We start from the raw sequence: 12,594 nt of genomic DNA on the forward strand, positions 1-12,594 counted from the left end.
GCCCAGGAGCATGCTTTAGCCCAAAAAGCTAAAGGCTCCTGGAGAGCAGTGTCAAGATCCAGTTCATCTCTGACTGGGGAGTAGGGGGAGCGGGTGAGAGGAGCACCAGGTTCCGGACAGAGTTACAGCTCAGTCATTGCCAGGAGAGTCTGGGCCCTAGAGGAACCGGTGACCCACGTGCATGTGGGTAATGCGAGTGGATAGTCACGGCCGTGGTGTCGGTAGTAGTCAACATCTTAACTGACCGCCAACAGGGACGTGCATTTCCAGACGAAAATGCCAGCAAGATATCTGAAGTAAACCTTATTTTAGGACATTTGGATTTACAGAAGTTGCAAAGGTAGTATGAGGAGTTCCCATATAGTCCACATCCAGTTTCCCCTATCATTCACTGTGCTTTTTAAAGTCATCTCTGCACCCAATGTGGAGCTCAAACTCATGACCCCAAGATCAAGAGTGACTCACTCTACCAAATGACCAGCTGGGTGCCCCTCCCCTATTATTAACACATTGGTACAGTATATTTGTCACAACCAATGAATCAATACTGATTCATTATTAGTAACTAAAGTCCATACTTTATTCACATTTTTAAAGTTTTTATCTAAAAGTTTTTACTTTGGGGCACCTGGATGCCTCAGTGGGTTAAGCCTCTGCCTTCTGCTCAGTCATGATCCCAGGGTCCTGGGATAGAGCCCCACATCAGGCTCCCTGCTTGGCAGGGAGCCTGCTTCCCTCTCTCTTTACCTTCCTCTCTGCCTACTTGTGATCTCTCTCAGTCAAATAAATAAATAAAATCTTTTACAAAAATAAAATAAAATAAAATAAAAGTTTTTACCTAATATCGTTTCCTGTTCAAGGGTGCTATTCAAGGTACCATGCTACATTGGGCCATCCTGTCTCTTTAGGGTCCCTTTGACTCTCACAGTGTCTCAGACTTTCCCAGTTTTCCATGATATGGACAGTGCTGAGGAGTCCTGAGCAGATTTTTTTTTTTGTAGAACCTCGTTGGAGTTCATCTGATATTTTTCTATGATTAGACTAGGGCTATGTTTTCTGAGGAGGAACCAAATAGGATTTTGAGAGCAACCTAAAATGTACAGGGAGAATAAAAGCCCACAAAATAGATTATATATTTTGTTTTAAAAGATACAGATGATAGAGTTAATTATCCAGATAAAATAGATTAGTACAATTTTTTTCCCTATGGTACACATGCAGAAACAGACAAGTAGACAAATGGAACCAAATAGAAAGCCTGTTACAAGTGAGAACTTGGAATGGCTACAGCCTCCAGAATCCGTGCCGGGAAAGGATAGTGCGGGGTAAGGAAAATGGCCGACTGTATGAAGAAAAACGAAGTTGAGCCATGCACTATACAGCAGATTTTAAAATGCCAAATTAAAGATATGTAAAAGGTTACAGTAAATGGAAGATGATGTATGAGAAAACCTATGTTACACTGAGATAGAAAAGAGTTACTTAAATAAAACGCCAAACACGATGGGAAAAATTGCTGTAATTGAAAACTGCAGTTGAAAAGTTAAAAAAATCAGATAAAGCCAGATGCTTGTAATGATGGGGATTTTAACTGTTCAAAAACGTATTTCTAGAGTCCCTATTAAAAGCCAGACCCTCCGCCTTCCCGAGGCACTGTGAGCAAAGCAGACAAGATAGCCATGGCCTCATGGAGAGTCAGGAGATAGCAAACAAGTGAAATGTACAGTTGTCAGAGGGTGAATATTTCCAGGGCAAAAAAGGAAGGAGGGAAAGGAGAGGATGCAGAGGGTATGGTCACAATTTTAAGTGAAGTGATTAGCAAAGACCTCACTGAGAAAACGACTTGAGCAAAGACTTGAAGCAAATGAGAGAGGAAGAAGCCATGTTGACATTGAGACAGGTACGTTGCGGGAACTGGGGATAGCAGCGGGTGCCTGCCTGGCCTATTTAAGAGAGAGCAAGAAGGTTAGACAGTCTGGAGAAGAGGATATAGAGCATGAGCAGGTGAGGTCCTAGACCTTAGGTGGGGGTGGGAAGCCGATTATATAGGGCCTTACAGGATGGACCAAGAAACGGTCAGATTCCTAAAATATTTGAAAGTTAAAGCCAACAGAATTTCCAGCCTGATTAGATGTGGGTCATAAAAGAAAAATGGGTCGAGGATGTTTCCTAGATTTTTTTTTTTTTTTTTTGGCCAGAGCAGCTGGCATGTCCCGTGTGAGGATAAACTCTGGCAGGGAGAGTTCGGGTGGAAACATGGAGAGTCCGGTTTGGTTGAGTTTGAGACGCTTGTTAGAGACAACTCAACAAGGTAGACAGACAAATCCAAGATTCAGGAGAAAAGTTGAGTCTAGAGAGAGAAATCTGGAAGCTTCTTTGATTCCGAAGATATTCTGGTTTCTGAACTTTCTTATGGCTCCCATAGTTTCTTAAATGTGTCTCTCTCCCTCCCCTTCCTGAAGCAAGAATCTATCTTGTTAGTTCTTTTTTTTTTTTAGATTTTATTTATTTATTTGACAGACATAGATCACAGGTAGGCAGAGAGGCAGGCAGAGAGAGAGGAGGAAGCAGGCTCCCCGCTGAGCAGAGAGCCCGATGTGGGGCTCCATCCCAGGATACTGAGATCATGACCTGAACCGAAGTCAGAGGCTTAACCCACTGAGCCACCCAGGCGCCCCTATCTTGTTAGTTCTTAAATGCCTGTACCTTTCTGAAACCCTCAATGCTCAATGCTCAGAAAACTCACATTTTCATCCCACATGATAGAAACTGGTTTTCCCTAGCCCTAGTACAGCTTTTTCAAAGTTTAAAAATGGAATTCCCACAACTTCTGGCAAGCCCAGTAGCCCAGTAGGTTTTTAACCCAATTTTTAGTCCACTTCCCTGTCCAAACAAACAAAATGGAAACTTAGTCAGATGTGAGGGGCACTTACCGTTTGGAGAGCTCTCTGGGGTCGTGTTGGAACGGCGTTCTGAAGTCTGAGGATCAGACTGGGAGGCAGCTTCGAGGACAGGTTTATATCATCAGCCGGCACGGCCCCTCCTGTCTATTTAATCTTTAGTGATTCTGAAGTTTTATCTTTGCCAATTGAATCACTTCTTAGAACCATAGACCCTCTTAATCTAGGAAGGGCTAGATAAGCCTCCTATTCTTCCGTTGACAGAGATTTAATAATTTATACTAACCCTAACCCTAACCCTAACCCATCACAGGACCATCTCCAAGACCTATTGTTTTCACATTTTTTCAACGTTTATTATATACATTTTTTAAGTTGCTTTTTTTAATGTTCTTCACTTATCTTTTGAAGTGGTGACCTTTCTTATTAAATTAAAAGAGTTCTTGGGGCGCCTGGGTGGCTCCATTGCTTAAGCTTTCAGCTCAGCTCATGATCCCAGGGTCCTGGGATGGAGCCCCACATCAGGCTCCCTGCTCAGCAGGGAGCCCGCCTCTCCCTCCCCTTCTGCCAGCTGCTCTACTTGCTTGTGCTCTCTCTCTCTCTCTCTCTCTCTCTTTCTGTCATATAAATAAACAAAAAAAAATTTTTAAAAGATTAAAAGAGTTCTTAGTGAGCCTGGCTTGCTCAGTCTATAGAGCATGTGACTCTTGACCTTGGGGTCATGAATTCAAAGACCCATGTTGGGTGTTGGGCATACAGCTTATTTAAGGAAAACAACAAACAAATAAAAAGCAAATGAAAATTAAAAGAGTTACTTTAATTAGTGCCAGGATTAGGGATGGAAAGTGAAGTTCTCACCTCAGGAGCAATTTAACAGGGTGCAAAAAATTCTGTCTTCAATATAAATCATATTTGAATGCAATACTTAAAAAACCAAAAATTAATTGTAAAAAGTCCATGTATATAAGATATAAAAAATGTAAATAAAAACAAGATCCTACCCCACAGGGGCAAGAGTGGTTTCAGGTGAGATTGCCTGTGCAACGAACATAAAGGTCTCTCCCTTGCAATCTCTTCTCGAGGTCACTGATCAGCCTTGATGGAAGGTGACAAATTCTTGTAGTTGTTGGTAGCTGCAATCCACAGTACGCAGGATGAGAAAGAAAGTTTCGTTTTATTACACATATATGTTTGTGTTATTTTAAAACACTTTAAAGAGGAATTAAATAAGTAATACAAGTTCTATTTATTGAGATATTTTACTTCTTTTTGGTTTTTAGACAGATTTATTTATTTATGTATTTGAGAGAGGGGGAGGGGCAGAAGGAGAGAGAATCTTAAGCAGACCTCACACTCAGCTCAGAGCCCGACTCGGCGCTCAAACCCAAGACCCTGAAATCCCAACCTGAACTAAAGCTAAGAGTCAGCGGTTTAGCTAACTGTGCCACCCAGGCACTCCACTTGAGCTATCCGACTTCTAACAAATAAAATGTGATCAAATATTAAATCTTTCCTGAAAGTTCTTTAATCAGGACAATAACATACTTATCAGGAAACTTTTATACTATAGTCATGTAAAACAGTGGTAAGTTGTATGTCATTCATTTCTGTATATTAAACCTTTTTTACTATATTTTCCACCAAACTGGTCTAGACACCTAGAGCACAATTTTCTGCCATTTGTATTTATTAATATGTCTATTTTTGATATATATTTTTGTGTATACCTACTTGGATTTAAATATCATAACTTATATGATTGGTTAATGATTATAAATTAAATATTTATTATACTTATTCCAATTAAATACTATATTTATTTTAAAATATATTTTTTAAATTTATACTAAAAGTTTTAACATATATGTGGCATCTAAAAAGCCAATCAGGGGCGCCTGAGTGGCTCAGTTGTTAAGCATCTGCCTTTGGCCCAAGTCCTGATCTCAGGGTCCTAGGATGGAGCCCCACATCTCTTCCCTGCTCGGCGGGAAGCCTCCTTCTCCCTCTCCCACTCCCCCTGCTTCTGTTCGCTCTCTCTTGCTGTGTCTCTCTGTGTCAAATAAAGAAATAAAATCTTTTTTTAAAAAGTGAAAATCGGGGGCCCTGGTGGCTCAGTGGGTTAAAGCCTCTGCCTTCAGCTCAGGTCATGATCCCAGGGTCCTGGGATGGAGCCCCGCATCAGGCTCTCTGATCAGCAGGGAGCCTGCTTCCCTTCCTCTCTCCCTCTCTGCCTGCCTCTCTGCCTACTTGTGATCTCTGCCTGTCAAATAAATAAATAAAATCTTTTTTAAAAAATAAAATAAAATAAAAAAGTGAAAATCATTGGCCATTGTGAAAAAGATGTTCTCAAATTTTTGTCAGTGAAAATCTCTGAGCTTGTGGAGATTACATTTCAGAAGAGAAGAAACACAATTTAGGAAAGATGGGGAAATTCTCAACCTCATCAGTGTCTGGGAAAGGAAATCACAACCATCATTAAATTCCATTTTACACTGATCTCATTGGCGAAATATAAAAAGTTTGACAATTCCAAGTTGTTGATTAAGATCTAAATGAATAACATCTCTTGCCTCTTCCAAAAACTTGGAAACTTCCAACAACTTGGCGTTTATTGGGGTGCTCGGGTGGCTCAGTCTGCCTTCAGCTCAGATCATGATCCCAGGGTTCTGGTATTAAGCCCTGCAATGGGCTCCCTGCTCATCGGGAAGCCTGCTTCTCCCTCATCCCTCTGCTTGCTGCTCTGCCTTCTTGTGCTCTCTCTCTATCTCTCTGTCAAATAAAAAAATAAAATCCTTTTTAAAAGACTATTAAAAAAACCCCTTGGCATTATCTTTAAAAACTGAAAATTTTTGGATTCTCTCATGATGCAGCCATTTCCATCCTGATTTTACAAGGGAAACTTTTCCATATGTTTTAAGATTTTATTTATTTGAGAGAGAGAGTGTGTGTTTAAATTTTACTTCTACCTTCTTAGGATCTCTGGATGGGCCTGAGAATTAAATTGACGTAAGTCAGATGAACAGGAGAGAAGCTTATAAATTTATTTAATTTGTTTCACCTGATACACAAGACTTCATAAGAAAACGAAGACGCAAAGAAGTAGGAAACCCAAGTGCTTATATGTTAAGTTGAACAAAGAGAGGCAATTGTTCAAAAGTAGCTAAAATAAATGGGGAGACTAAAGAAAGATAAAAGTTATCTTTAAAAAAAGATTTTATTTATTTATCTGAGTGAGAGAGGGAGTACAAGCGGAGGGAGTGATGCAGGGAGAGTCAGAAGCAAGCCTTCAGCTGAGCAGGGAGCCCAACTAGGGCTCAACCCCAGGACTCTTGAGATCATGACCTAAGCCAAAGGCAGAGGCTTAAACTACTGACCCACCCATTGCCCCAAAAGTTATCTTAACCAGGTCTGTTTATATGGATTTCTGTTTGTTTGTTTTGACTCCTCATGTCTGGTGATAACAATGTTTCTTTGCTCCCAGCATATTTTTGCCACATTTTTGTCACACTTTGTCACATTTGTCACTATCACTCATCCTTTTTCCCTCCCACTATCCCTCAATCTATATTTTTCTGAACCATTTAAGAGCTTCATACTTCATGTATCATATTTGTTTGAATTTTCTGAGAACAAGGATATTATCTTATACAACCAGAGGACAATTTCTAATGTCAGAGAATTTAACATCAGGTCAGTAGATTCATTTCGCCCGGATCACATTGCATTCATCATGTGAAGTCCATTGTATGTAATATGGTCCATCCCAGTAATGGGCCAATACCAGATTTTATCTAGTTAGGCAGAAGTATGACTTTTTACTGTCTTTATTTGGAGATTAAGTATGGTTTAAGGAGATGTATGTGGGTGCCAAGTTGACAAGAGGTGGAATATGATGGCTAGTTTTATGTATAAACTTAGCCAGTTATTGGATCAAACACTAATGTAGTGTTGCTGTGAAGATATTTTATAGATATGATCAACATCTACAAATGATTGGCTTTAAGCAAAGGATTTTATTTGGTAGTGGGTGGGCCTTATCCAATCAGTGAAAAGGTCTTATGAGTTTAAGTAAGAGTTCCCAGAGGAAGAATTCAGTGTCAAAACTGCAGCATTAGCTTTGTCTGGAGACTTTCCAGCCCACTAGTCTACCCTCTAATCTATGGATAGAGTAAAACTTGCCACGTCCCACAATCACATAAGTGAATTTCTTGAAATAGATCTCATATACATATTGTACCTATATATGTATATGTAATGCCCATATATACACCGTATAGTTATAACAGGTGTACATGTAAACATTTATAAAACATATATCTTACTGGTTGTCTGCAGAACTCTTGATATATCTTCATTCCTTGACTTGATTAATAACTTGTCACTATGATTCTCTCTCATCTTAGAAATATTATCTCAAGGGCATGTCTATACTCCCTGATTCCAGTTCTCAATCTATATGCATCCTCAAATCATCAAAAATGCATTTGATTCTCCCAGCTTCACAGTTATGGGGGAAAAAAAATCACCAATGGTGACTTCTAAGATTGCTTAATGTACCTCCGGGTGGACATTAGAACCCGTAATGTGAGTTTGTTGGTTTCTTGACATCAACCAGTTAACAAAGCCAGACTGGTCCAGGATTCATGCTCTGTCCATTTTCTTCTCCAGTCTACACCCATTACTCTGATGGTCTTACCTAGTATCATGATTTGGAATATCGGTGTAAGCTAGTAACTCCCAAATGTATGGGTAGTGTCCACACAAAAGGAACAAAGCTTTTTTAAAATCTTAAAGAGAAAGTTTTATTTAAGCTCAGGTTAGGACAGCTAACCGGTATACACAATCTTCACAAAGAAGAGAGTGCTCTGGGAAGGAACATTTGGTGCACTGTTATATTTTTGTTTTTACATAAAGAGTTACAAATCATCATGAACAAGCATTCCAGAAAGTTACAGACTTTCTCTTATGCTTTTAGTATATGACTTTAAAGTACGACTTTAATCTTATAGGAACCAAGGAGGGTTTTTTTTTTTTTCTCCCCTTTATCTTTATGTTTAGAATGCTCCTGTTTGGTTTTTGTTTTTGTTTTCCAACAAAGCAGATGAGCAATGTGTGCTTGGGGCAGAAATAGAGGCCATGGGACGCCTGGGTGGCTCAGTTGGTTAAGCAGCTGCCTTCGGCTCAGGTCATGATCCCAGCGTCCTGGGATCGAGTCCCACATCGGGGTCCTTGCTTGACGGGAGCCTGCTTCTCCCTCTGCCTCTGCCTGCCATTCTGTCTGCCTGTGCTCGCTCTCTCTCTCTCTCTCTCTCTCACAAATAAATAAAATCTTAAAAAAAAAAATTAAAAAAAAAAAAAGAAAAAAAAAGAAATAGAGGCCATGCTTTGATGTTTGCCAAGTCATTTTGACTTTGGTAAATGCTCAAGTATAGCTTCCCTGAGAGCCCCAAAACAGGGCCCACAAACACGGAAAGTTGAAATTTTTCCTTTATTTCATCAAATTTTCCTTTATTTTATCAGTCATCGGTAACACACGCCTTGTGGTCTCACAGACGTTTCGGACCGCTGATGCTCACAGCTGGAGTCCCGAGTCCCCCTCCAAGCTTCCTCCATGTGCTCCTCCCCACCTCACAGGATGGCAAATCCATTTCTTGGTGATCTGGGCCAATTACATGACTTCAGAATGTCATTCATCGCATGAAAAAGGCCCAGGAGAGTGTGCAGCTCTCTGCGGAGAGAAAGGGGACTTCCGGTGTCCTCCTTGGCAGGATTTTTACACTACTTTTTTGGGAGGATCCGGGAAAGGGGTACCAAAAGGGTAAGTCAGCAGGCCAGCCTCGAGTCGAGGGCGCGGTCTCTGCCCTTGCTTGCGTGCCCCCGCCCGACGAACGTCCCTGCTTCCCAAGACTCAACTTCCCCAGGCCTAGAACGAAGGCTCTCGCTCCTGCCCCTTGCCTGTCCTCTCGAACTGTAAACAGGCCGACAGTTTGCTCAGTTGCTCGCGCTTCTTTCCCTGGAAGGAACATCCTGCGAAGACCCGCCTCGCGCAGTAGGACACGGAGGAGGGAAAACCACAGTACCCAGAAGGCATCTGAGGCCGCGCTGGCCAATGACAGCCCCAGACGGGGCGTCTCCTGCGGTTTGCGTCCGGGGGCGGGACTTCCGGGTGTTTTCACTGCAGCCGCCATTAGCCCCTGCCGTTCGCTGCCGAGGGGCGTTGACTTGCTGAGGACCCGGCCGGCGCTAGAGCGGCTCCACGCCTGGAGAACGAGCCGGGAAGGAGGAGAGGACTCACCGCGTTTTGTACGGTCCGGGTCCTCTTTGGCGGGCGTGCCACCCCCCACCTCCGACCGCCCCCTGGGCCGCGGCCTCTGCAGCCGCCCTCATCCCCTCAGTCGCCAAGGGCAGCGCCCGCATCGCGGTGCCTTTTGCGCGGGGGACGCTGCGGTCCGGCCTCCCGCAGTGCGCCGAGGTCGCCAGAGCGCGCGGGGCAGAGGTGCGGCCAGCAGGCTGTCCCGGTGCTCGCCGCCTCAGCCTTGCTCGACCGGGGGGCCCCGTGATGGCGGCGGCGCCGACCGGCCAGGCGCAGGTCAGTGGACGTTGGTTTCGGGACTGCTGCTTCTCTCGAGGGGCGGGCGGGAGCCGCGGCGGCCGCCGGACGCGTGTCCACAGGGGTGTGTGTCGGCGTGCGCGGCTGGCGCGTGATCCCCGGGCTCTCAAGTGTGTGGTCTCTGACTTCCAGTGTGGGAGGAGTGAGGGATGCTTCCGTCGGGGACTCCCCTTGTTCTTCGAGTAAATTCCACCCCCCCTTGCCCTGGGTTGATGCACGCTTCCCACCTGCCCTCCAGCAGGCGACCTGGGGCACCGGACGGAGGGGGACAGCTTTTCTGACAAGTGCGTGGACGAAGTGGGGGACGCGGGTTGTTGCGGGAAGCCCGCGAGGGTCTGCGAGGTTGCCGTGGCTGCTCCCGGTGGTCCTGCAGGACGCTCCACCGACCCTCAGCACGCCCGCCGCGTGGCCAGTGCCTGTGGCGCCAGCAGCCGGTTGTGCTGCGGGTCCTGAGGTACCCTGGCCCCACGGAAAGGACTGGCAGCTCAGGAGGGAGAAAGGCTTATGGTTCATGGTGGCATCTCCCCGACTCTGGGAGGCCCAGGCGCGTATAGCGGGCCTGGAGAGCAAGTCCGGGCCCTGCCTTGTCCCCAGGGCGACGCTGCCCCTTCAGCTGCCTTTCCTGAGAGGTTGGTGAGGAGGGCGCGGCTCCCCCCCCCCCGCACTCCCCCCCCCCCCCCCCCCCCCCCGCCTGTACCCCAGCAGGGTGGGGGCGCGCGCCCCCCCCACACCCCCCCCCCCCGCCCCCGTGCATGTTCAAGGAAATATTTGGGGGGAAGGAAATATATTTCAGAGCAAAACCCGGGGTAAGTGCTTTGCAGCCTTGATCCGCTGCAGTCACTCTGGTTAGGCAGGAGGGCCCAGTTCCACTTGTCAGTGCCGTGCTGGAGTAGTTGGTCCTGAAACCGCACTTTGGGTGGCACAATGTGAGGCTGCTGGCCTGGCTGGGCTCCCTCAGCCTTTCAGGGACGGTGGCGCCAAGATGATGAGGTGTTTACCTCCCAGGCTGGAGACACCTGCAGATCCCAGAGCCGGCTGAGCACGGAGTCACTCCTGTCCAAGTCTCGCAGCTGTTGTTGCTGAAGTAGGAACTGTTACTGTATTTGGTCCAGAATCCCAGCCTCAGAGAAGTGATGTCCTCTCGGTAACGCAGCTGGCCAGTGTCGGTTTCAGCAGTCTGGATGCAAGCCACAGGAGACTGACTTAAGACCTGGGGACTTGTAGTCCCTTTACCCAAGATGCGAAGCCCTCAGCATGGGGCAGGCAGCTAGCAGGACCAGTGAGGCTCAGGTACTGCTATTGTTACTGACACCGTTATTACATGCTCGCTCATTCCTCGGACGTCCTAGAGCCCTTGCTGTCTGCATCTCCCAGTCCTCGCGTCATTTCCATTGTCTGTGTGACCTTCCAGGGCCTCCCACGGAGGAGGCTTCTCCCTTACACTACCGGAGCACATCCAGAGCAGGGCCCACCTGCCCCTCGAGCCCAGCACAGAGCTTGGCCCTCAGGAGGTACTGGGTGATGGGAGCCTTGATCACTCTGCATCTTTACCGGGGATGTAGGGATGAGCTCTGATCCCATCCAGCAGCCCCAAGGCCAACGCTGCTCTCTGTGTTTGACTTGGCAGGTATCTGTGACCTTCGATGATGTGGCCGTGACTTTTACCCAGGAGGAGTGGGGGCAGCTGGACCCGGCCCAGAGGACCCTGTACCAGGAGGTGATGCTGGAAAACTGTGGACTTCTGGTGTCTCTGGGTAAGTCCTCCCCACTCCACCATGGGGACACCTGCTGCCTCCTTGTCAGAGCACCCTCTGGCTCCAGGCCTGGCTGGTCAAGAAGACTTCTGGAGCCCTCCCCGTGTCCCTCCTCCCTGCAGCTTCAGCCGTTTTCTAGATTAATCTCTTTGGACCTGCTGTCCTGTGTCTGTTTGGGCAAGAAACAGTTCCTCTTTGGCTCCTAGAAAACCGTGGAAGGAAAAGGGGGTGTTCTGCAGAACCCAGAGGGAGGATTTCCAGCTGGTGCCGTGAGGCTCTGGTAGAGGAACTGGGAACCACCACGATGATGCCGTGGCTTCTGGTCTCTTGTCCTGGCTTCTCTCCCTGGCTCTCTCTGCTCATGTCTCTGTATGCAGGAAGGTTTTTTCCTGCCTCATCAAGTAGTGATGGGACTGGCCACCGGTCCCTGCTCTCTCGGCCCCCAGAGCCTCGTCTCCGCGTCTTGGCGTGCTCCTACGCTTCCTGTCTGTCTGTCTGCTGCCAGGCCGTGTGTGGTGTTCTTGAGGCAGGAACGGCCGCCGGAGCCAGTACTTCTCTGGACCTGTCAACCCGGTGCCCAGCACAGACTGGCCTCCATCCAGGGTTCTGATTTCACAGTCCGGAGGGGGAGCTGACTGCGCGAGCCTGGTGGGCTCAAGTGTCCTTAGCAGGCCTGTGAGTGATGGGGTTCTCCAAGGAGGGAGTGAGTCAGGCAGGCCCCCAGAAGCCTTTGCCTTCATCGCCGACAGATACTGTCCCAAAGGACGTGGTCCCAGTTCTGGGGCTTCTCTGTGTTTGTGCCTCCGTGATGGTCCCAAGGTTCAAGGGCCAGCATCCTCTGCCGGGCCGAGAGACGTTAGAGTAAAGCTCCTCGGCAGCTGGCAGTTGTGCCCCCAGGAGATACTTGGCGATGTTGGCGTGCCCTCTGGGTTGTCCTGCCATGGGTGTAGATGGGACTGGCATCTAGGGGTTTGAGTCCGGAGATGCCGTAACCCCCTCTGATGGATGCGACAGCGCCCACTCAGTGACGAATTGTGCCGCCTGCTGCGTCCCGAGCGCCGCGGCTGAGAAGCACCAGCTTCGATGTTTCTCTCCTTGGGGAGAATCCGCACAGGCCGTTCAGTTAGAGGGAAAGGGGGGCTATAAATCCAGAGCCGAGGATGAGACGTGCCTGTTCTTGGAGAACTGGAATTATGTCTGCCAGTGAGAAGAGAAAAAGCAAAACTAGAACAGCTGGATAGATTAAATGTTTCGTAACAAAATGTTTCAGAATAGAAGTCCACGCTCTCCTCCTGCTGACCTCACCCCTCACCTTCAGTGCTTTCCCGGA

General features: G+C 47.0%; 2 protein-coding genes across 2 annotated transcripts in view; both read left to right on the forward strand.

Annotated features, from left to right (window-relative positions):
• Positions 1–12,594, forward strand: part of LOC116861115 (zinc finger protein 264-like) — a 315,410-nt gene that overhangs the window by 300,706 nt on the left and 2,110 nt on the right. The gene's annotated exons all lie outside the window — the stretch shown is intronic.
• The window catches only part of LOC116861177 (zinc finger protein 805-like), a 2,736-nt gene continuing 761 nt past the window's right edge, over positions 10,620–12,594 (forward strand). Inside the window, exons 1-2 of the mRNA XM_032847715.1 lie at positions 10,620–10,800; positions 11,138–11,264. Of these exons, the coding sequence (XP_032703606.1) occupies positions 10,765–10,800; positions 11,138–11,264 (163 nt within the window). The 5' untranslated portion in view covers positions 10,620–10,764. The remainder of the gene's footprint in view (positions 10,801–11,137; positions 11,265–12,594) is intronic.

Source organism: Lontra canadensis, unplaced genomic scaffold, assembly GCF_010015895.1.
Source record: "Lontra canadensis isolate GAN:19392208 unplaced genomic scaffold, GSC_riverotter_1.0 scaffold191, whole genome shotgun sequence".
Classification (NCBI taxonomy): domain Eukaryota; kingdom Metazoa; phylum Chordata; class Mammalia; order Carnivora; family Mustelidae; genus Lontra; species Lontra canadensis.